General features: G+C 49.2%; 1 protein-coding gene across 1 annotated transcript; it reads left to right on the forward strand.

Moving 5' to 3' along the window:
• Positions 1–7,895: 7,895 nt before the first annotated feature.
• Positions 7,896–18,474, forward strand: PRRG3 (proline rich and Gla domain 3). Its single transcript, XM_050775389.1, has 4 exons — positions 7,896–7,960; positions 11,432–11,469; positions 12,655–12,804; positions 13,154–18,474. Exons 3-4 carry the CDS (start codon positions 12,745–12,747, stop codon positions 13,679–13,681), a joined length of 588 nt encoding a protein of 195 aa, XP_050631346.1. The 5' UTR covers positions 7,896–7,960; positions 11,432–11,469; positions 12,655–12,744; the 3' UTR covers positions 13,682–18,474.
• The last annotated feature ends 6,087 nt before the right edge of the window (positions 18,475–24,561 follow it).

Genomic DNA, 24,561 nt, shown 5'->3' on the forward strand with positions numbered 1-24,561 from the left:
TACAATGGAGGTCCAATATGTCTGGCAATAGACTTCTCAGTGTCAACAATATAGGCCAGAAAAGAGTGGCATGACATATTTAAAGTGCTGAAAGAAAAAAAATTATCCCAGAATAGTATATCCAGTGAAAATGCCCTTTGAACATAAAGGAGAAACACTTTCCCAGACAAACAAAAACTGAGGGATTTCATCAACACCTGTCCTACAAAAAATGCTAAAGGAATTTCTTAAATCTGAAAGAAAAGGATGTCAAGGAACTGTAAGAAATTATCTGAAGGCACAAAACTCAGTTGGGCACTGTGGCTTACACTTGTAATCCCAGCACTTTGGGAGGCTGAGGTGGGAGGATTGCTTGAGCCCAGGAAGTTGAGGCTGCAGTGAGCCATGATTATGCCACTGCACTCTAGTCTGGGCGAGACCATACCTCAAACAAGCAAACAAAAATCCTTACTTATAACAGTAAGTACACAGAAAAGCACAGAATATCATAATGCTATAATTGTGGTGTGTGAATTGCTCATATCTTGAATAGAATGACTGAAAAATGGGCTGGGCATGGTGGCTCATGCCTGTAATCCCAGCACCTTGGAAGGCCAAGGTTGGCAAATTGCTTGAGCCCAGGAGTTGGAGACCAGCCTGGCAACCTAACAAAATCCCATCTCTAAAAAAATATACCCGCCTCAACACCCCCCCGCCCCCCCCCACACACACACTAAAAGCCAGGCATGGGAGTGTGCACCTGTAGTCCCAGCTACTTGGGAGGCTGAGATGGGTGGATTGCTTGAGCCCAGGTGGTTGAGTCTGCAGTAAGCAAGATCATGCCACTGAACTCCATCTTGGGTGACAGAGCAAGACCCTGTCTCAAAAAAAGAGACTAAAACATAAACCAATCAAAAATAATAACTATAGCAACTTTTCAAGACATAGGCAGTACAATAAGATATAAATAGAAACAACAAAAAGTTAAAAAGCAGGAGTGTGAAGTTAAAGTGGAGAGTTTTCATTGGTTTTCTCTTTGTTTATGAAGTCAGTGTTAAGTTGTCATCAGTTTAAAACAATGGGTTATACTATAGTATTTGCAAGCCTCATAGTAACCTCAAATCAAAAAATATACAACAGATACACAAAAAAATTAAAAAAAACAAGAAATTAAAACATACCACCAGAAAAACTCATCTTCACTAAAAGGAAGACAGGAAGGGAAAAAAAGGAAGGAAGAGAAGACCACAAAACAACGAAAAAACAAATAACAAAGTGGCAAGAATAAATCTTTACTTATCAATAGTAACATAGAATGCAAACAGACTGAATTGTCCTATCAAAAGATATATGGTTAATTATTTAAAGAAAAGCTGTCTCTGCAACACTCCTGATGTCACAGAGGGTGATATGTGTAGCAACACAGGGACACCAACAAGCCTAGGTCAAAAAATGATTCAGATGAGTTGGACTCTGAATGCAAGTAGGTTTACTTTAACCAATTTATTTTGCTTCTATTTTCCTTTTTATGTAAGCACCAGTGAAATCTATGATAAGAATCAATGCCTGATTAAGTGTAAAAGAACTCTTTCAATAGGCATAGCATAAAAAATTTTAAGTGCTATGAAAGCATTATATCATGACTTAATTGAAAGCCTAACTTAATTGACAGGTCATGTAATTGATGTCACCTTACATTTGGTGGAATCTGATCTATATTGTGCTGACTTACTAATGTAACTGTCTGTCTTCCCCTGCTGTAACATCCATGAAGGTAGATTCTTTAGTCTGCTTGGTTCACCGATGGACTCTTGGCATCTAGAACATACCTGTGCATAGTGGGTGTTCAGTAAATGTTTGTTATACATCTTGAACAAAGAGAATTCCAGACAAAGAAACAGCAAGTGTAAACATCCTGAGGTGGGAACACGCTCGTGGGGTTTCTGGAGTATCATGGTGATTTGAGCAGGGTGATAAAAGAAGCTTGTCATTTGACCTCTCAGGCCTTTCTTTGACATCTTGTTTACAGTGTCCATTCCCAATGACCAGAGGCTGGTGGCTGGTGGTACCTCTGATGTTTGGTGAATAATCAAGGAAAGAGAGTGGCTCCAGGAACTCAATCCCTTCTGGAAATCAGCACGATTCCCATGCCTTAACCCCAATCATAAGATTCAGGGGTGAGGAATGTATTTGGATTTGAGTTTGGAGCCCTCAAGCATGGTTGATGACAGTTGTGTGGTAATGACATCCTGAGAGGCCTGGCCTAGGAAAGGAACATGCTCTCAGGGATGGAGGTGGTAGCTACAGTGCCCACAGTGTCCAGGACATGGCAGTAGGGAAAATGAGATGCACTGGGGTTGAGACCCATGGGAACTTGTCTACTTAAGCATTTTTTTCCTGGCTTAGAGTGTATGTGTAGGTTGGGATCCAGGGTGTGTGTGGGTGGGAGGATGGCAAAGTTTTTGGTAATTTCAATATCTGCATAGATAATTCTACTCTCTGATCTCCTACTCCCTTGACCTACTCTCCACTGGTGCTCTTGCCCTGTTCTCTACGTCAGCTACTTCCTTCTACAGTCATCCTAAGACCTGGTTGACATCTATAACCACCGTCTCTCCAGAATCTCCATTTCATGCATCCAGCTCTCTAACCACCTGCTCACTCCTTTTAGTATTACAACACTCCTCTGACCCCTACGGGGACCCTCAAACCAAAGATTCTAATGTTGATTTCACTCTCCTTCACCAAACCCTGATTCTGTCCTTACCTCCCTCCTTAACCAGCCTAAAATCCATGGTCAATCGTTATCATTTCTCCCTTGAATCCACATAAAACTACTGTGTCCCTCCATTATATCCCTGTACTCATCTGGCAAAACCCTAACCCTGATGAAATCCAACTCTACCTCCTCTAAATCTCCACAAGAACAATTGAATATGGTTGGAGAAAGTCACGCACATATGTTGAGTAGTTTCACTTTAAAGTAATGACCATCAACCCTCAAGTGGGCCCTCCATGCAGCCCAGAAATCACGCTACAGTTCCAGAGGACATCCTGGCTCCCAGAAGAAGACTATTTCAAGCCTTCTCTCCTCAAACCACTGACATCCCTCACCCCAACTCCCAACTGGTGGATTGGCTTTCTGTGTCACTGGAAAAATAGAAGCCATCAGAAGAGAACTTTTCCAAGCTCTGCCATCGCCTCTCCCACCTACCTACATCTGTGTCTCTCCCTCCTGCATCACCAATTTTTCCCACTTTACTGGCTCATTCGCATACAAACGTTACCGGGATGGAATTTATCTCATATTTTAAAAATACTTTTATCTTGTCCTCTCATATCCCTACCACCCCCAACCCAAGTTTCTCTGTTCTCCTTTACAACAAAACTCCTTACAATACTTGTCAATCATTGGGTACTCGCTATTTTCAATTCCTTTTTTCCTACTCTTGTCCCTCCACATTTTCCTGGAAATAGCCCCTGTAAAGACATTCATGACCACAACATTGACAGACATAATGCTGAATTCTTTGTTCTCTTCTTATTTGTCCAGTCCGTAGGATTGGAATAGCTGCTCACTGCCTCTTTCCTGATACACTTACTGCAGTTGCCTCCATGTCTTGCTGCACCCCTCCTGCCTTACCCATCACTCCTTCCTGGCCCCCTTGCTGGCTTTTCCTTGTCTAAATGTAGGACTGCCTGGGGCTTCGTTCTGGGGCTGGTTTTCTTTCTCTACATTCATTATCTTATGCATCTGATCCAGTCTCATGACTTGTAATATGAACGAAATGTTACTCATTCTGTGATTATAACTCCAGCCTTGATATTGTCCCTGAACTTCACACACAACTATATAACCCATTCCATCACTGCTTTTCTTATCTCAGTTAAAGGGCCTCCATCCTTCCTGTTCCCTTGACTGAGAACCTTAGCGCCATAATTGATTTCTGTCTCTGCCCTAGCCCAACTCCAAACTGGCATCAAACCCTAATGACTCTTCCATCAAAATCAGTCTAGAATCTGCCTGCTTCTTACCACCTCCACTTAATTGCCTGATGTAAAATAAAAATCAGATCGTGGTAACCATTGACTCAGAATCCTCACTGTCTCTCCACATGACTCTGACTAGTAGCCAAAGTCCTGACAGTGGTCTACAAGGCCCTGCATGATCTCACGCTACCCCCATCTTAACTACTCTGACCTAGTTGCCTACCACCCTCCTCTGACTTGCTTCACTTCAGCACACCAGCCTCCTGCCTAACCCTAGAACATGCTAAGCTTCTGCTCCCAGGGCTCTTGCACTTGTGAATTTCCTGACCTGGAATAGGATGGCCTCTTACCTCTTTCAAATCTTGGTTCAAATGCCATCTTCTCAGTGGGGCATTCCCTGACTACCTTATTTGAAATCTCTGCTTCACTTTTTCTTCATGGAAACAATCATCATCCAGCATCCTGTATCTTTGACTTTTTTTTTTTTTTTGTCTAATATCCATGAGGTTAGGAGTTTTTATTTAATTTTTTGGCTTCTGTAATCCCAGGTCCTAGAACAGTGGATAGCACATAATATCACTGAGTGAATACTTGATGTGGGAGTTGGTTCAGTCTGTCTTAACAAAGTAGATACTGTGGACTGGGTGGCTTGAACAACAGGAATGTATTGTCTTCCAGTTCTGGAGGCTGGAAGTCTGAGACCAAGGTGTGGGCAGGGTCAGTTTCTCCTGAACCTTTCTTGGTGGCTTGTGGATGGCCACACTCTCCCTATGTCTCCACATAGTCATCCCTCTGTACATGCCTGTGTCCTAATTTCCTCTTTTTATAAGGACTCTAGTCGCACTGGATTAGGGACCAGCCTAATAAACCTATTTTACCTTAATAACCTCTGTAAAGGCCCATTTCGAAGTATGATCACATTGTGGAGTACTGGGGATTAGGACTTCAACATGAATTTGCAGAGGGACACAACTCAATCCATAACACCTGATCAACTTGTTGATCAGTTTGCAGAGATGGAATGAGTCTCTTACAGGGTAAGGATCAATGTTTAGGCTCAGTCGGGACATAAAAGGATGGGAGCAGCAGAGCTCAGATAAAGTTATCCATTCAATTCTGGAACAGATGAGTGTTGGGGAAAGAGTGAAACTCTGGGAGTAAATGAGGTTGGCAGAGAGTGCTCCTCTTAGCCAAAGGGTGAGGCACAGGGATGGGGCTAGGGAGGGGCAATGTGGAGGAAGGTAATGGAATTGGTGGTGAGGAAAGAGGCAACTGGTCAAGGCTTGCAGAGGGGAGAAGGTAAGGAGTCACAAGTGGTAGGTGATTGAGAATTCTGTTCCCTGGGATAGGATCGGGGATATTGGAGATACCACTCATAGGCACCATGGCTTACATACTTTGTGGGACCCAGTGAAAGTGAAAATGAAGGCCTCTTGTTCAAAAAGCATTAGAATTTCAAGATGGTGATAGCACAGCCTTGAGCCAAGTGTCCAGAGCCCTCTTAAGCACAGGGCCCTGTCTGACTCCATAGGTCATACACCCACAATTCTGTCTCTGCAAAATGGGATTTGATACAGAAATGGGGGCAGGTAAGAAGGCAATGAAGGCCTTCTCAGCCCCAGCCTCTCCAGTCTCAGCTTTACAAGGCTCTAGAGAGCACCAGCTGTGGATGTGGCTCTGTGTGAGATGCTAGGGACATAGGAAGAGACAAGGTCCCCGACCCCAAGAGAGGAGGCAAGTGTGCACATAAGTGAGCTACCAAATGAACACAACGCAGCTGGATGCAGGCCACAGCTGATGTGCATTAAGCTCACACTTAAGCGCCAGGCACATTCTATATGATTAGCTCCATTACCCCTTAGCAACGCTTTGAGGCAGGCACTGTTAGCATCATTCCCATATGAAAGGTAAGGAAACCAAGATGCAGAGAGGTCAAATCACTTGCTGGAGATAATAGAGCCTACTAGGTAGTACTGCCAAGAGATATAGCAGGCAGTACGCTCCAGAGGCACTGCTATTCTGCCTCCCCCCGCTTGCTATCCCCCAAGGCTCCCATGTTCATAGTCTCTTCAGATAGTCCTGAGAGTGGAATGGTGGACTGGGGTGCGGGGAAGATCCTGCAAGACCTCACAGTAGAAATGTCATGCGCACTGTGTGGGAAGAATGAATGCAAGTGCTCTGGCTCCACAGTGGGAGGAAAGGCATTCTGGGCAGTGGGAAGTAGAAGTAGCCTCATGTTGCTGGAGCCAGAAGCTAAAGTTGGAGTGCCAGGAGGAGGGCAGAAGCCATAGACCCTCGTGCACATACTGGAAGAGCTGCTTTTTCAACAGTCAGCTGTACAAGGGTCTATGCCGTGTTAAGATCAGGATGGGAACATGCTGGTGGGCTAGGAAACTCAGGAGGTTAGTTCCAGAAGAGCCTGTGGAACTCTGCCCCACAGGCTCCGGGGGCATGGGAGGAAGGCCGTAGAAGAGCTGCCCTGGGTAAGGAAGATTCCTGCAGCCGTGGAATAGCAAGCAAGCTAGGGAAGAACTCTTAACAGGAGGCAGAAATGGAAGGGAAAGCACCATGCGGGGAGAGAAATGTAGGGGTGGGCATCGGGGGAGCTAGGGGAGCTGGGCCCTGGGTGTTGGAGAGGAGACGGCCTGTGGCAGTGAAGACCTCCCACCCCTCTTCCGCCCCCTTGCAGGGCAGGTGGCTAATACCCGCCCTGGGATAGGGGTGGGAGTGGTTCTGGAAACGCCTTCTGAGACTCATTCCCATCAAAAGCAACACTTGGGGTGGAGGGAGGAAGAGGACGCCAACACCAGTGCCTGGTCGGGTTCTAGAGGTGCAGAGAACAAAAAGGAACCCTGAAAACCCAGCATCCCCTTCTCGGAGGAAGGCTTTCCTAGACCCAGAGCCTTAGCCCACTCGGAACCCCCTTGCCCCTCTCTTAGCAGTCGACCTGTCATGTAGTTCTTCCTGGACTAGTGTAATCTCTGCTATGCGTCTTGTCCTGCCATGCTAAACCTCTCACAGTGCGGCCTCCAAAGGAACCCCCATCTAGCGCTCCTTGCAGGCCCAGAAGATTCCTTCTCCCCTTACTGAGCCTTAGAGTTTTCCAAACCCATTTCCTCCTTCAACTCGCTGCAGCCTCGCGAGGGAGGCAGAATTCTCCCCATTTCTCGGACTTTTCAGGAGAGAAGCCTGCCTTCCCAGGGGCAGGGTGGGGTTAGGTAAGTGAGGAAGCCAAGGTCACCCAGTCATTGGCGGAACGCGGCCTCGACTCGGCCCTTCTTCTGCGGGCCCTGTGGATCCCTGGCAAGGCAGGCCTAGGCTGCAGGCTAGACCCCCTCTCTTTTCGGCGGCCCCAGGAGCCGAGCGGGCCTGAATGGCAGGTGAGCCCGGAGTGGGGACAGGACGGGGGTTGGGCTGCGCAGGGACGCCTGGCGAGCGGGCCTTGAGAGCGGCCGCCCGAGCTCCCTGCTGCGCGGTATCTTCCGAGGGCCCACGCCTTGGGTCACGACTGGACCAGGGCTTTGGCCAAGGGTCCTCTGTGCGCCCCAAGCCCGCCAGTCAGGCCCCGCCCCCCGGCGGCACGGGCGGGGGCAGGGGCGGCGCCGGCTGAGTGGGGCGCGGGCGCGCTGTGCTCGGTGCGCGCCGCCGCCCCTCCGGCCCAGCTTGCCCGCCCGCTCTCCCAACCCCCTCGGCCCACTCCGTCGCCCCCACCCCTCCTTCCTCCACTCGGCCAGGAGACCCGGCGGCCCGGTGCGCAGGGCAGCGCGACGATCGCGGCCTGGCGATCGGGGCACTGCGGTCGTGGCGCGCGAGGCGCGGGGCGCGAGGCCAGCCCTGGCGCGGCGGGGTGTGGGGGGCGGGCAGCTGCGGAGCTCCCAGAGGAGAGCAGGGGCAGGCAGGGGGGTGCCGAGGTAATGGGCAGGGCCTGGGCGCCCGGCTGCGAGGGGCGGGTTTCCAGGCGCACTTCGGCCCTGGAGGGGCGGGCGACAGGGTACCTGGGGCGGTGGGAGGGCAGCAGGGAGGGAGGGAGGAGACGACTGGGCCGGACCGGGGGGCTTGGCAGACGGGGAGCAGGTGGGCGGGGACAGGGCCCCTGCTGGAAGAGGCGCAGCAGCGAGGTGGCGGGCTGCGTGCGCAAACAGGGCGGCCGCCTTCTGGGCCCGGAGAACGGTGAGGCCATTTGGGTTGGGTGTCCCAGTCCCGAGGGCACGGTTCAGTGTCCAGGGCCAACGAGCTGGGCGCAGGGCATTGTTGGAGAGGGAAGAGCTAGAGGCCTGGCCGGGCCAAGGTGATGGGGGGGTCTTGAGCAGCCCCGGGAGAAGATTGTTGCTGGGTCAGGGCGCTGGTGTCCAGCGAAGGTGGGCGAGGACAGGCACTTTCAGAGCTGGTCTGAGTGGAAAGGGACAAGGGGGCCCCAGAGTTTGAGTTTGAGCATAATTTGGGAGTTGTTGTGTCACTGGGTGGGTCGATGAGTCATGCGATTTGGAGATCACGGAGCCGTTTCCTGGCGATCAGTTCTGAGGGATGGAAATAAGGTCTAGGGTATGGAGAAGTGGTTTGGAGGCCATGTCTTGGGACACCAGGTGCTCTGGTGGTCACCAGGCTTCATGTGAAGGACTTTGGGAGTTGTGTCCCAGAGGGCTGAGATTCAGAAGCTTCAGTCTGGGGTGGAGTTAAGCAAGGTCTTTGTGGTGGCCAGTTCCCTGCCTTCCTTCCTTTCCAGGCTGTCAGGATTCAGCTGTGTTCCTGTGGGGAGTGGGTTAAAAATTCCTTCCGCCTACAGTCAGCTTTACAGTATCCACCAGGGGCAGGAGGGACATATACATGTATGGCTGCAGCATCATTCTCTGTCGTGGAGCCCTCATGCTTGCTTCCTTATTGTTGCCATAGTAACTGTCTATTGATGGTGTATTTATAGGGGAAGAAGCAGGCGCTACATTTTGGGGAGGGAGGGGGAAGAGGCCTCATGGCAGGTGGCAGCAGCAGTGAAGGTGGCTACAGAATTGCTAATGGAGTGGACCATGCCGTGGGAACTGTTTTGGGGGGTTCCCGGCTCGACTGAAGCTTAAAAATGAACTGATGACTTTAGCAGATGCATCAGGATAACATGTATTTGGGTCTATGATAGGTGTGACATATAGCCATCTTTGACCAAGGCTAGGTGTGTGGGGGACAAAAGATGGATATATATAATCTATTAGGTAAATTTTTCCACATTTTTAAAAAAACCACTGCAGTTTCCTTTGATAAGCAATGCAACATATTTTTCTCTCTTCCCTTATTAGTTAAGACTATATGCATTCTTTTCAAACCCAGATACAACAGCTCCATTTTTCTTCAATCAAAAAATCCTTGCCATGAGGCATACTACATCCACACCCTCACCACATAAAGCTCAGCTATCCATAATGCAAGCATAATTTTGAGATCATATTCCATCTTGGTTCTGACAAACATTGAGGGCCAACTGTCTCACAAGGCAGTCCCATCTGTTGGCAAATTCACATGTTGATAGTTTTGAATGGGATTGTTACAGGTTTCAAAAGAGAAAGCCCCTTGATGTAGCTTTTCCACAAATAGGTGTCAGATTTGCTGTTTTACCTTTAATTTTCCTTCCTTCCTTCCTTCCTTCCTTCCTTCCTTCCCTCCCTCCCTCCCTTCTTTCTTTCTTTCTTTCTTTCTTTCTTTCTTTCTTTCTTTCTTTCTTTCTTTCTTTCTTTCTTTCTTCCTTTCTTCCTTTCTTCCTTTCTTCCTTTCTCCCTTCCTTTCTCCCTTCCCTTCCCTTCCCATTCCTTCCTTCCTTCCTTGCTTCCTTCCTTCCTCTCTCTTTCTTTTCTTTCTTCTTTCTTTCTTGCTTTCTTGCTTTCTTTTCTTTCTTGCCCAAATTGGAGTGCAGTGGCGCAATCTCGGCTTACTGCAATCTCCGCCTCCCTGGTTCCAGTGATTCTCCTGTCTCAGCCTCCTGAGTAGCTGGGACTACAGGCGTGCACGGCACCGTGCCCAATTAATTTTTGTATTTTTAGTAGAGATGGGGTTTCACCATTTTCTGGTCAGGCTGGTCTCAAACTCCTGACCTCAGGTGATCTGCCCACCTCAGCCTCCCAAAGTGTTGGGATTACAGGCATGAGCCACTGCGATAGCCTAAATTATTGATTTATATCCCAACTGTTTGCCAAAAGGATTAGGTGACATATTATACATGCACAATAAGACACTGAAAACATAAATAGAAAGCTGTATACCACATCACAGGAGAGAAGCATATGTGCTTAACAACTGGGCTTCCAGTGTGCCTATACTTGACTGGCAATAGTGATGCTGTACTTCCTGGCAGCCTAGGCAAAAAGGAGGGCTCAATGGATTCCGCAGTTCACGTGTCTTGCAACCAGTTAGTCATAAAACCAGAGCTTCTGCTTGGGGAGGGGAGCAGTGGGGTGATTGCTCCCAGATGTGGACAGCTCAGCAAGGGCTCCAGAATGTGTGTATGAGTGGGCGTGTGTGTTGTGGGGAGGGACAGAGGGAGCAGTGTGCTGTGACCACGGTTCAAGTACTGGCTGGATAGCTCCTTAGCAGGAGAAAGGCTTTCGGACAATAGCTCACATTAGGGGCAACTCTTCTAGTTGGCATCTCAGTGTTGGTCATCTAAATTCATGTCTTGATACTCTACTGCTATAGGATTTAATGCAAAGAGAGAAGAGAGGCCTGGTTCCAGAACATTCCAGGTATCTTGCCTCTTTGTCTGGTGAAGATGAACACAGTGGGTCACCTGGGCTTGGGTCTTCTGGATATGCCTGGGAATATGAAGAATGCAGCATTGCTGTGCATGGAGGATGAGACCCTGTAGAAGATGTGTCAATTGAAGATTGCTGTAGGCTAGTCCCAGCAGGGCAGTGACTTTTGAGATGGTTGATGATGTGTTAAGCTTTGTTTTCAGGGAACGTGCTTGTCATTGGAGGTATCTGTGACTCACCATTGTGATCAAAATTAGTTGTGAATTCTGGTCCTGCCACTGTCACTGTTGATTTGCTTAACCTTGTCTGAGCACGTCTCTCTGGGCTTTATTTCCTCATCTATCTCTGAGGTCCTTTCCAACTGGAAGTTGCAAAGATTCATTGAGGGGAGCAAGGAAGGAGGAGCCTCAGTCTGTAGGAGCTTTCCTTTCTTAAAGAAAAAGGTCAACCCCTGGTTCTTATGGATGCTCAGAACATGTTCTTGGGGGAAAATGCTTAAAGGTTTGCTTTGGGCCCTGCTGGGCCTGGGGAGGTCTCTGGAGAAGAGCTTGGGGCAGAATCAGAAGCAGCAGAAGCTATGGGTGGCTGCATGGAGGATGATGCGCCCCACAAGGTGCTGCTTCAACCTTTTGACCAGGCCAGTGGGAAGGGGGCACATCCTAGAACCAAGAGGGTTCCCTGTAAATTTCTAGATGTGGTTTCACTGCAACTTTGCTTTTCTCTTACTCCAGAGAAGTGAGACCCTGGAGCTGAGGGAGCATCATGGCAGGTGAGTTTTTCCAGACCCGGGCAGAGCTGTGGAGGGTCATGCTTAGGGGTTCATGAGTCAGGTTTCAAGTCCTTCCCAGCTTCCCTGCCCCCCACCCCCCAAGTGGCCCTGTAGCCATTTTCCAAATAGCTGAGTAGCAGTTTTGCCCTCTCAACACTTTGGCTCCCTTCTGGAGCATATGTTACTTGTAGATGTGTACCTACCCAGACTTGCCTGAGTGACACTAACGTGACAGGCCATAGGACCTGGGGAAGGGTGCTTGCCCACTGGCAAAGACATGCCAGCTTGGGCATCCAGGGGGAGTTGCTTTACATGGGAACCAGGAAGTCCCACCTCTAGGTGAACAACAGGAGCAAACGTCACCTCTTCTTGCATCCTTCACAGTCTCAACTTAGGCTTATGTGGGTGCAGAGCTCAAGCTATTCTGGTCAGCCTGGTTGTAGCTGGGTCTCTCTCTCTGGAATAAGTAGATATGCGCACCATCCAAAGACAGTATTGTAGGGGGAGTCTGTGCCCTGTCTGTAAAGGCTTAGACTCTCCATCTGAGCCCTGCTACTTCCCATCCCCAGAGGTGCTCTTAGGCTCATGTATGCCCACTTGTCTGATCTAGCCCAGGCTGGCTTTGCATTAGGCTTTCTTGAACAAGACTATTGATGCCAGACAACCTGGTGGCACAGGTGGATGTTCAGGTGGAGGAATGCCACCCTGGTAGAGTCTTCTAGGATTATCTGGTATTAGTTCTACCAGTATCAGCCTTAAAGAGGAATACATTCTCATTGCAAGGGCTCCAACTTTCACTTTTCAAGGTGATGCAAAAGATACTGGAGATTTAGTCACTGAAGATTGCCTACTCACAGTTCTTATTCTTTATTGTTCCTGTGCAACGTGCACTTTCCTTGCAGTTGGCTCCCATTTTCTTCCATGTAACCAGGGGCCTGAGCCTTGTTGGGGCCATGGTATTCTAGACAGGTGTATCATGGCACCATAGAATGTCAGCCTTTCCATCCCTTTTACAAAGGGCTGGCCATGTCCTTTGATCAGAAGCCTAGTGTCTTGCCTGCTCACTCGGCCTTGTTTCCCTGCGTAATTATGCTTCAGTTGCTGGGCTGGGCCTGGTTTGAAGGAGCCCCTGGGCATCTCCCCATTCCAGGCCTCAGTAGGGCTCTCTCTTCAGTTTTTCTGGAGGCCAAGGATGCCCATTCGGTCCTGAAACGATTCCCTCGTGCCAATGAGTTCCTGGAGGAGCTGCGCCAGGGCACCATCGAGCGAGAGTGCATGGAGGAGATCTGCAGCTACGAGGAGGTCAAGGAAGTGTTTGAGAACAAAGAGAAAACGGCATGTACCACCCTGGGGCTGGTTCTGGGAGTAGAAGTAGCCTCAGGAATAACAAGAACAGGCCCTGGTAATGCAGATGAGTCAGAAGCAAGGAAAGCCACCCAGCGTAAGGCATAGCCACTAGGGCCATCAAGGAGCAGATAAAGTCCGTACAGTCCCATTGTCTGACTCTTTTGGGGTCCTCCTCACTTGGGAGCATTGTCCTTTGCCCTTGGTACATTCTGCTGCCTCTCTAGTAACTCTCTGAGACAAGTCAGATGGGGAAGGGTAGGAAGCAGCAGACTTACTGAAGGTCTCTGAGCCCACCTGGAGCTTAAGCTTCTCGTAAGTACCCCTTTTTCTTTTGCAGATGGAGTTCTGGAAGGGATACCCAAATGCAGTATACTCAGTCCGAGACCCCTCACAGAGCTCAGATGCCATGTACGTGGTGGTACCCCTTCTGGGGGTGGCATTGCTGATTGTCATCGCCTTGTTCATCATCTGGAGGTGCCAGCTGCAGAAAGCGACCCGTCACCACCCCTCCTATGCTCAGAACCGGTACCTAGCCAGTCGCGCCGGGCACACCCTCCCCCGGGTCATGGTGTACCGGGGTACCATGCATAGTCAAGGGGAGCCTTCTGGGCACCGAGAGGCAGTGAGCAGCCCCCAGGTGGTGGTGGGGCCCAGTCAGGGGGGCAGGACCACAGTCCGACTCGAGAGCACTCTCTACCTCCCTGAGCTCTCTCTCTCCAGACTGTCCAGCACCACCCCTCCCCCCTCCTACGAGGAGGTGACTGCGCCCCAAGAGAGCAGCAGTGAGGAGGCCAGTATGTCTTACAGCGACCCACCCCCAAAGTACGAGGAGATAGTGGCCGCCAACCCTGGCGCTGACAAATAGTGGGACGTTTATGCCCTGTCCCGGATGAACGCCTCTTTCTGAGGTCTCATATTTTCTTTTGAACTTTTTAAAGACTGTGCCACCACAAAACAGCCTTAGCCTCCTTGTTGCCAAATAATTCCCTAACTGCGGAGTTTTAGGAAGTCAGCTGTCACAGACAAGTGGGGAGGGTGGGGGTAGGGACCACGCATGAGTCAAAGCTCCCGGAAGAGCCAAAGGCCAAAGTGCCCAACTCTTTGGGATGACCCCCAAGCCTCCAACATCCTGTCTTTCCATCAGGAACTGGCTTCTCTTATGCCAAAGGAATCACCCCATTGAGTTGATTGTAACCAGAATGTCCAAAGGCCCGGCCCGGGGGCTGTGGGGCTGGCTGGAGGCCTGTCTGTGTCTGGAGCCCTGGACCACAGGGGTAAGGGAGGGAAGCCAGCCTTTCAGCACCCCTTTTCCTCCACAGTTCTGTGCTTTCTGTCCTTGCTTATATTTGGAGGACAGGGACAAGGATTGAGCAAAAACAAAGTGAAAAAAATCATGACAAATAAATAATGAATACAATAGAACAAAACTCTAGCACCCGGGCCGTTCATAGGAGGCCAAGGGAAATTGATCACATGGATCTGTGATGCCCACCTGCCCCAAAACCTGTCCCCACATTCCTGGAAGGAGGACAGGGTGTGTGAAGCATGAGGGCCAGAGGGCTGGGTGGCAGAGTTTCCTCATCCACATTGACCAAGGGGCCCACGTGGACTCTGCCATTCAGTTTCTAGTGTGCTTGTCTCTCCAGACATGTGGACCAGCTGTGTTCAAACCACTACCCACTGGCATGAGCCTACTTTTTGTGAATGGTGCATTGAAATTGAACTTCAGATTGAGAATTTCTCCTTAATGATGGTGCCCATCTCGGGAGAAGATCCTAAAGTGTCCCTTTTAAAACACTTGTGGAGAAGCCCGTGGCCTGGAGTCGAAGGCCCATTTGGGGTTTGCTCTGCTGTTGCCAGGTGCCAGTCTGTTTTCAGTGAGGCTTTGGACAGCAGTAGGGCAGAAGGCACCTGCCCTTTAACTGTCAGTGACCATGCTAGACACTGTTGATACCGCCTCCCCCTACTTCCGTCTCCATCCTCTTGACGTCGACACCAAACCATTTCTCCTCTGTGGTGCTTTAAAAACTGTAGCAAATTTTTGTATGGTGCAAGAATGCATGGCCTGGGTCTATTGGCAACCACAGCAGTTTAAAACTCACTCAGTTGACAAGCTTCTTTCTATCAAAATATCTCTCTTAAGGCAGACATTGGGACTCATTCCTTGAATGCAGCCCTGCCTTCAGGCCACAGAGGACTTCTGGAGGCTGCTATAGCCCTGAGGACTTGCCCTGGGACGTGCTTCCAGTGAGAAGACTGGTGTCCCTATCCCAGTGAGGCCACCAGCTTGGACCACTCGACCCTGTGGCTGGGGTTTTCCATCCTTCCCCCTACCTCATAGGCCTGTTGGAGGCTGACTGAGCAAATGCCTGTGAAGTGCTTGAAGTGCCAGGAAGCCAGTGAGGTTTGCCTTAGGAAGAGTCTTCTAGAAAGGTGCAGGTTGTAAGGAAGCAGTCTTAGCTGAGGCCCTCATATGCCTCTGATGTTGAGTCTCCACTTGGGGAGTCAATCTCCCGTCAGTTGACCCTTTCCATCCTCTCGTCCTCCCCAGAGCTCCCTGATGCCAGAGATGCTAAGCAGGTGACATTCTACCTTTCATTCCTTTGTCTTTCCTTCCCCTGGGCCTTCAACATTGCACTCTTGCCCTTCGTCACAAAGGGGTTTTTGGCTTAGAAGGCCCCTGCTTTTTCCATGTTGGGGGACCTGGGGAAACCTGAAGCTCGGGGCTAGCCCTGGCTCTCCCAATATTTCTTCAAGTAGGTGCCAGAGTGTGACCTGGGAGCAGGTGAGAAGAAACTTATCCTAAGTCTACTCAGCACAGAGCCGGGCATGAGCTCCGCTGATCAGAGCCAAAGGGAGCTTGCCAAGAAATGCCCGCTGCCTTTGGCATCTGAGTTGCAGCTGGGTGGTAATGGGAGAGAGCAGGAAGAAGCCCAAGGCCTGGCCCATGGAGAGCAGCATGTGTCCTTCAGGGACTGAGGACAGGCCATGGGAAGAGTCACAGGTGGTTGCTTAAGGCCTGTGGTGTTCGGTTCAGATGCTTCATGATGTTCTGCCAGGTGGGGTTGCACCATGGTCTGTGGGATGGTTTTTGCAACACATTGTAGAAAAAAGACTGTACAGCACACAGTGGCATCACTCCTTGCGGTGCACACTTGGCTTTTACGAATGCCCTGTACATATCTTTTCAAACTCTGTCTTTGTATGGAGGTGGATTTGATACAATGCTAACTCTTTTGTGGCTACATTTTTGTTGTTTTTGGACTTCTATGCGTGTGTGTGTGTGTGTGTGTCTGTGTGTGTGTGTGTGTGTATCTAAGTGTGCACGTTGCCTTTTCTCATTGTTTATCTGAAACAATAGCCGGTGTGCAGCTATATTTGTACCAGGAGGGATCCGGTCTGAAAAGAGGAATGTCACCTCCCCTCCCAGGGCTGAGTAGCCTGATGATAGGACCCTGAGCAAGGAAAAGTGACATTAACTATTGGACGCCCAACCCCCAAAGTTGTCATCCTTTGCCTCCTTGAAAAAGGCTTTGGAAGAAGACAAAGCAGCTCCATTCTGCAGGCCTCCACCCTGTGCAACCCCCGCTCACACACCCTTTTGGCATGATGCCCCTGGCCCAGGCTCCTGTTCTGTGGGCGTCAGCAGCTGAAAGAAATCTGAGCACTCCTGGGCATGTTTTTTTTTTTTTTCTTTTTGTGGAAAGATGTGTGACTATTGACTTTGGGTATGGCGGGGCTAGTTACTTAGATGTTTTTCATTTTTCAAAAAGAAGTCTTTAAAAATTTCTTGAAATGTGACTGTCACTTGTTTTGAACCAAAAACTTTTTAAGATTTTTTAAAAGAAAAATCGAGATCCTGTCCCTCCCCCCACTCCCTATTGCCTCTGGTTTTCGAAATGAAAGCACAAGTACAAGAGTGGGGTGCACAGGTGCCTGGCGTGTAAACACCACCCGCACAGCTGCGTTGAGCGCTGGCTGAGGGAGACGCAGTGCTGAGCAGTCAGCCCCGGGAGGTCTCTCTTTCAACTTCCAATCCCACTGCCATGAATGTGAATTCCTTAGGGTGCTTCCAGAAACAGGAGTCTGCCTGATCTGTCGGACATCGCCTTTTTGGTAGCCCGAATATGAGGAATTCAAGACAGGAAAGTGTCTTTTTGTCAAGTAGTCAGAGCCAAATGGTTCCCCTCTTCCGGTGGGTGGAGCATCACAACCCCCAGCCGGAGCTGATCTTTTGACAACCAAATGACATCCCATGAGAAGGAAGAAAAAAAAAGTTAAACACTGCCTCTAGATTGTTATTTTGTCCGAGAGAGAGAGATCATGGAGAGAGTCTCACTCACGGAGGCTCTGTCTTTCTAGGAGTATGCATGTGTGCTGTCTCATGTGTGGACACTCACAGTTGAGGCTGAGATGGATGTCTTGGCAGTAGAGCTGCTGGTCTAGGTGGCTTTTCAGCTTGACAAGTAATGAAGCTCCATTTCAGGACTTCACCGATTCAGAAACAAGCACAGCCCCCCACCCCCCTGCCACGGAACTCTACTGATACTAATCACTACAATTAGCTAATTTAAAAGTACAGTAATCAGACTGCTTGCAACTATAGTAAAACTCCATTAATTTGAAGCCCACTACTTCAGAACTTTGAGAAAATCACAACTCAAGACAATTCACAGTAGCTGTGATTCTGGCTACATAAAAATATTTGAAATATTCTTCCCTTTAGCCAATGTTCAGGGTCTTTTGTGTAAGAGAAATCCAGTTTAAAATGAGTACCCTTTTCAAAGAAAAGGCTCAAGATATTAAGGATCCCTTCACCGTGCCTTCAGCTTTGCGGTTCAGCACTTCTTGTATGTACAGGGTGATCTCTTGTTCTCTCTCCATCGCAAGGATGTTGGATATTGCAGCCTTTCACTCTACTCCTTTATTTATCCTGTGAATAACATAGTTTGTGAACTGGACTGCAATTTAAACTAATACACGTGATGTATCTTTCTAAATATTCTGTAAAGCAGATGCTTCACTGTCAGACTGGCCGCTCCATCATTCGCCTCCAAATATTCAAACGTGGGAGCTTTTCCTTTCAGACTGTGGGCAGCGAGTCTCTCTCTAGCAAGAATTTCTCTGACAAACATACCCAAATAGCACACCCTCTCAAGCTCAATGCCTCAACAGTTGTTTCACTGTACTGACATCTGACTGCTGAACAGTGCCTGCCCTTTACCCACCCCCAGCCTTCAGATCTTCAGGATTGGGACAAATCCCCCAGCTGCTTTTGCCTCTCAATCCATCTCCCCTCACAGATGCCACTTTCCCAGGCCTGAACACATCTGCTATTTCATTCTGACATTGTGAATTTGTGACAGTGGAAACCCTGATATGTGCAACTGAGCTTATAGAAATAATTACTGTGAAATTGATTAATTTTGGTACCACTTTAAACTGTGCTTGTATTCATGTGTTAACCCTTGTCAGCTGGGAAATCTGTGCATTCGGTAATATGTCAGCATTTCACTGGAGCCTGGGAACAACAGACAAACTTGCTTCTGATTTCTCTCTCTCTCTTTCTTTTCATAATTGTTGAGTTTGGCTGTTACATTTTGTCTTCTTCTTTACAAGAAAACAATAATAATAAAGAGCAAATGGCATCCACTTGAATCCTGTCCTCATCCGTCTTGGATCCCTACTGACTCCCAAACTTCCAAGGGGTATGGGTGGTTGTGGGTCAGGCTGTAGGTAAGGAAGTAGCCCAAACCAGTCCAGGAGCAGGAAGCAGATATGTCCTGGGTCCTAAAGTTTGTCCCCAGTGTGTAAAATGATCTCCTGACCTGTCTTTCTGGGATGAGGTTAGTAAGATCTGTCACAAATCGCAGCTAGAAACTTCCTAGTCAGATTATCCCTGCTTACTAACAGAGGTGTCCCTTGCTGGAAGGATGCCCTGCTTGGTTTCAAAGCTGGGAGAGGAGTAGAAGGTGTACAGTACTCAGGTTTTGCCCTGGCTGGGCTTCCTGAGTTCTAAGGATGGCAAGGGTCAGGGATTCTTCAGAGGGCAATAATGCCCAGCTTCTGCACAGAGGAAACATGGTCTTAGCCCTCAGAGATTCCCAGCTGTGGGTATGCAGAGAGATATAGCCACAGGAAGTCGCAAGTGCTAGTTGTGCCAACTCCAAGTAATGAAAGTAATCTGTCCTTTAATCGGGAAGACCCTAGAAGTGATGGGACAATGGCAGTGAAACTTGGGACCTCCTTAGAAGACCGAATATGGAGCCCAAATGCCATGAATGGCAGCCAGAGGCCTTGGGGAGATGGGGCTTGAGTGATGCTTACCTTCTGGGGATGCTGGAAAGTCAAAGGAAGGCCCTTCAGGCACACAGATGGGGTCATATTCTGAACATGGGTTTTGAACTTTAGGCTCTTTTGCCAGAGACAAATGTTCTAGGCAGTGACTTAGGGTCCCACTTTGCGCATGCAAGGAAGTTAATACATGAAGGATGCCCTGGGCTTCCAAAGTCCCCCTTATGCACCATCCAGTGGACTGGGCCTCCCTTGCTAATCTAGCCACAGGTTCTGGGGCCAAGGCACTTGCTTATAGACGATGAGGGCAAGTCAGGGGCAGGGACTTAATGGGGTGATGGTGGAGGGAGACGGTTCTACCCCCAGAGACAGGGGATCAGGTGAAAAGCAGACCCTGTGCCTCAAGGGTGTGGCTTGGGAAGGTGGGGTCCCTCTCCTTGCCCTCTCCCCAGCCTCCCATCCTGCACCAGTGCCACTCCCTCATAGTAGCTTGCCTGAGGCTACAAGGAGTGACAGGATGGAAGGGCAGTGGGGAAGACGCCTGAATTGTGATTATAAATGATCATAGCCAGCATTTATTGAGCACTTAGTATATGCTAAGCCTTGTACATGCACTGACTGACACAATCCTCTCTAGAAACTTGTGATATGGGGTTTATAACTAACCCTAGTTTACAGCAGAGGAAAGCAAAGCCAGCAAAGGCATGCCATTTGACGAAGATCTCATAGAAAGGAAGTCCTGGCTCCATCATGTGAATCCAGGTCTGTCCTGATGTCCCCACCCCAGGCCATGCACCTAGCACTGCTGGTCCCTTTTGGGGAAGGGTGACTTTGCGTTGGTTTTGTGTTGACTATAGATCCCTCCAAAATGCTCCCTTCCTTTCCCTGCCCTATTGGTAACCCCATTTGGGCAGGGACCATGTATAACTTTTCTCACCACTTCTGCCCTAGAACACAGCACAGTGCCTGGATCACAGTAAGTGTTCAATTTTTAAAAACGTATTGACTGATTGTGTTCTAGAATTGGAGCCCAAGCTCCATGCATTAGTTTGCTTGGGCTGCCAAAACAAAATATTACAGGCTGGGGAGCTTAAACCACAGAAGAATTTCTCAAGGTTCTAGAGGCTGGAAGTCTGAGATCAAGGTGCTGGCAGGGTTGATTTCTTTTGAGACTTGTTTACTTGGCTTGCCGATGGCCATCTTTTCCCTGTGGCTTCACAGTATCTTCCCTCTGTTCTTTTCAGTGCTCCCAATCTCCTCTTCCTTATAAGGATGCCAGTCAGATTGGATTAGGTCCTACCCCATTGACCTCATTTCCACTTAATTAGTCCTTAATTACTCCTACAGTCACATGTTGAGGTCCTGGGGGCTTACAACTTCAACATATGAATTTTAGGGGGACAAATTTTGGCTCATAATGCTCCACTCATGGCAGGAAGACTCTTTGTTGCTCCTTCCTCCAACCTAAGCACATCATGCACATTCTGGAAAATCTTGAAGGGTGAACATCACAGCTTCTCTGAGATGCTGGCAAATACAGAGGGGCACCTTGTCAGTCTCCAACCAGGCCCCAAAGCAGTTTCTTCCCTGCCACGCTGGACAGACTTGGGACAGCTGCCAAAAGTCTCCACAGGGCAGGTGAGTTGGGAAAGGAGAAGTGGGCTTCAGAATGCTTCTTCCAGGGTTCGTCTGTGGGAAGTCGTGTGAGAACCCAAAGCCTGAAGAAGAGACAAAACGTTTGTGCCCCACAGGTTGTTTTTATAGACAAAATATATTGTTTTGGGGAATCACAAGACCGCCAGATCCAATGACATTAACTTTCAGCATTTTCTCTGAAGAGCTCAAACTGCTTGATGGGTTCAGTTTCACTAGGATTTCTGAGCTATAAAAATAGAGACTGGGTAACATTTCATATCAGGCTGATTGCATGGGATTACAGGAGCCCAGAGGGTGGGCCAATTGGTGGTGGCACTGCTGGGTCCTTGGGCTGATAGGACATATAGGGGTGGGTGCTGGCAGAGCATGATGCTCCACAAGCTGGGGCATGCAGGCCCTGGCTGCCTGGAGCTCTGGGCATAACTGCAGGTTGGGGAAACATCAGAACAGCTGTAGCAATGGTGCATGATGAACTTTATGCTAGGGGAAGTCCAGAGGGCTGAGGCTGGGGGCCTCCAGAGAAAGTCTTCCTGAGGAAGCCATGGCCAACCAAAGTGAAGGATGGGTAAGAATCAGCCAAGCAAAGACCATGCAAGACAATTCAGACAGGCAGAGGGGCAGCACGTGAAGAGGCCTGGAGTTTAGCAAGTCCATTGTGGTTTTAAGGAAACAGAAGACAGGGTAGCATGAGGATAAAGACCTGTGCAAGATGAGATTTGCAAGATACATGGAGGTGAGCCCATGTTAGGCCCTTTAGGCAGCATTCAGAGCTGTAGTCTTTACCCTAGTGATAAGGGGAGGCCACCAAGGGGTGTCTTAAGGAGCAAGAGGGCATGGCCAGGCATGCTTTGCCAGCCATGTGGAAAACAGGCTGCGGGAGCTGAAGAATAAGAGAAGTCAGGGAGGTCAGGTTATTGCCATCGCCCAGGCAAGAGACAGCAATAGGATGGATGAGGCTGATGACAGAAGAGACAGAGAGAAATAGACTGTTGAGAAGGTTTTTACTCAAACTTTGATAGGCACAAGACCATCTGATTGTTTAGAATGCAGATCTCCAGATCCCACCCTCAGAGTCTGATACCTTGAGTCCAGGGTTGGGCCAGGCATGTGCATTGTGGCCAGATCACTCAGTTGATTCTTCTGCAGGGGATCTTTGCATCACATTGGAAGAAACACTGAATTCTCTATTCAGGAGGTAGAACCATGCATGGTGACTGCATTGGGAAGGGGTAGCAAGTAATCCCAGATGACTCTCAGGTTTAGGGGCTCAGATAGTAGAGTAGATGGTAGGGCCATTCCCTGGGAAGGGTCACAGTTGAGGAGGAGAAGGTTTAGGGGAGCAAAAGACTACAGGTTTGAGTTGACGTGTTGCATATGTGGTGTATAGTGCATTTGAGTGTAGTTGAGGAGGGAGGCCTAGGCTGCAGCAGAAGAGATCAGAATTGCTTGAGGTCTCAGAAAGACAACAAGTGGTCTTGAGTGGGGACCCAATGGCCCAGAAGGGAGGCCAGACAGGTGGGAGGAAAAGCACTGGAGTATGGAGCCCTGAAAACCAAAGGACTAGAGTGTTTCTAGAAGGAGACAGTAGACAATGATGTGAAATGCTTTCAAGAAGCCAAGAAAGATGACAGCCAAAGTGAATTCATTGTATGGAGCCATCAGGGGGTCATTGGTGACCTTGGCAAGGGGTGGTTTCAGTTCCATAGTGACTGAAGAAGCCAGACTAGAATGAGCAGTGGGATGCCTGGGAGGCAACAAGTGGAGACAGTGCATATGATGAAGGCAACATTTTCCAGGAGTTGAGAGTTTAATGGCATAAGACAAGATGCTAAGGGGGGATCGTTTTGTTTTCTAACATTCAGGTCATTCCAATCCAACCACTATTTAGTAATCTTCCAATATGCTGGGCAGCATGCTAAGTGCTGAGGGGCCAGCAAACAAAGCAGACAAGGTCTCTGTTGATCTCTGTCTTCTAAGAGTGAAGGGCAGGTCAGAGTAGAATAGGGGGCTAGAGATGTTTTCTGAAATTCTCTGGAGCCACCTTCTCCTTGGGACTTCCTCTTGGTTTGCGAGGACCCTGGAGTGTTAATGTGATGACCTTGGTTTATCACTGAATCAGTGAATTGGGTCATATCTCAGCCCTCTCTTCCCACCACTGTCCAGCTTTTCCATCTGTAAAATGGGGGCATAGTGGGAATAGTGTCCACTTCATAGATGGGAACATCTGTCATTAGCTTCCTGTCTGAAAAAAAAAAAAAAAAAAAAAAAAACCCATGCAGCTTCTCAGGGCTGTGCTTCCCACCTTGGGCCTTCTTTTCTCCTCTCCAACATCTTTCTCCAGCTTGGAGGGGCAGCTGCTCATTGTGTTTTGAGCAGGTCATTGTCTGAGGTTTTGTACCACATTTTCTACTTCTTTCTTTGGCCTCTGATTCTCCTGATTTTTACATACACATCACAATTCAGCCATTGAGCACAGAAACAATTAAAAGCAGATGCATTTTGATCTGAGGAGTCACCACACAGCTGAGGCCAAGGATTTTGTGAGGTCACCTTGCTTAACCCCCCTTCCTGAGGATCAGGAAAGAGACTCTTTCCCACCAGCTCCAAGGGATCTCTGGACACAAGAGCAAAGTGCCCTAGCCTCTCAGCTGGGGGGCAGGGTGACACTGGGCCACAGTGTGACAGATAGGCAGGAAACAAACTCCTCTGTGTCTCTGAAACTTCTGCAGCTTTGGGGGCAGGATTTCTTGGGCCAGTGAAGAGAAAAGGAAAAGGCGGAAGAAGGAGCAGGCAGTGACAGCAGCTGGCTGCGCTAGGAGGCGCATTTCCCCCATTTCTGGGTGCTGTTCTTTGTCGCATGCAGGGTGGTCCCGAGTTGTTTCTAGGGCAGTCAACCAACAACAATTACCCTGAGCTCTTTGCAGCCCCACCTGAGCTGCTGAGGGAGCCTCCCCTTCTCGGGGGGAATCTTGAGGTGCTGTTCTGAAGGGACTCAGGGCACAGCAGGATGGTCTCCGGACCCCTAAGCCTGGAGGACTGGGCTGTTTGGGAACCACTTAGCATCTCAGCAACTGCAGTCCTACCTGTTGGTTTGAAAGCCAAGACTGACTCTATGTCTGCGTCTTTAACTTCCTTCTGCTGAAGCGGCTCCTCCCCCACCCCCGAGACTGTACCAGAGTTTCCACCCATGTAGGGAAGACGTTTCTACTGATCTGAGCCCACTTGGGAGGTAGCGAGCTGCCCCAGGAGGTGTGCAGTCAGAGGCTGCAGAGGCTGGGGACATTGCTTGGGACAGATCTCCCTTGGGCCCCTCCTTCTTAGGTTTGCCAAGCTCTAGTGAGCACCCACCACACTCCCAGACAGGCAGAGTGCAGCAGGGTTAAGGGCATGGCCACCACATAAACAGCTGCCTGCTATTGTCCCCACAGACAGATGGACTTCCTTCCTATCCATTTGATTCTCTGTTCACTAGAGCATGAACTTTGTGAGGACAGGGACCTCATCTCCATCCCCAGTGTCTAGCACACAGTCAATCTTGATTCAAGACAGAAAGCTGGAAATCAACGTGGCCCTGTCCCCATGGAAGTGGGTCCTAAGGGCTGCCCTAAGTGGCCCTGATACTTTTAATTTCCCTCTCTCTGCTCACAAGGTGGCCTTCCTTCCCTGGGCCAGCTATGGTCCCTGCAGTTTGACCCTGTGTCCTTCTGTCTGTCATCCCTGCCTCTTTAAGGAGAGGCGGGAGAGATGCAAGACTCTGCTAGTCCCCTTTCCCCTTCCTCTCTGGTGTAGGGAGGG

The sequence above is a fragment of the Macaca thibetana genome, chromosome X (assembly GCF_024542745.1).
Source record: "Macaca thibetana thibetana isolate TM-01 chromosome X, ASM2454274v1, whole genome shotgun sequence".
Lineage (NCBI taxonomy): Eukaryota > Metazoa > Chordata > Mammalia > Primates > Cercopithecidae > Macaca > Macaca thibetana.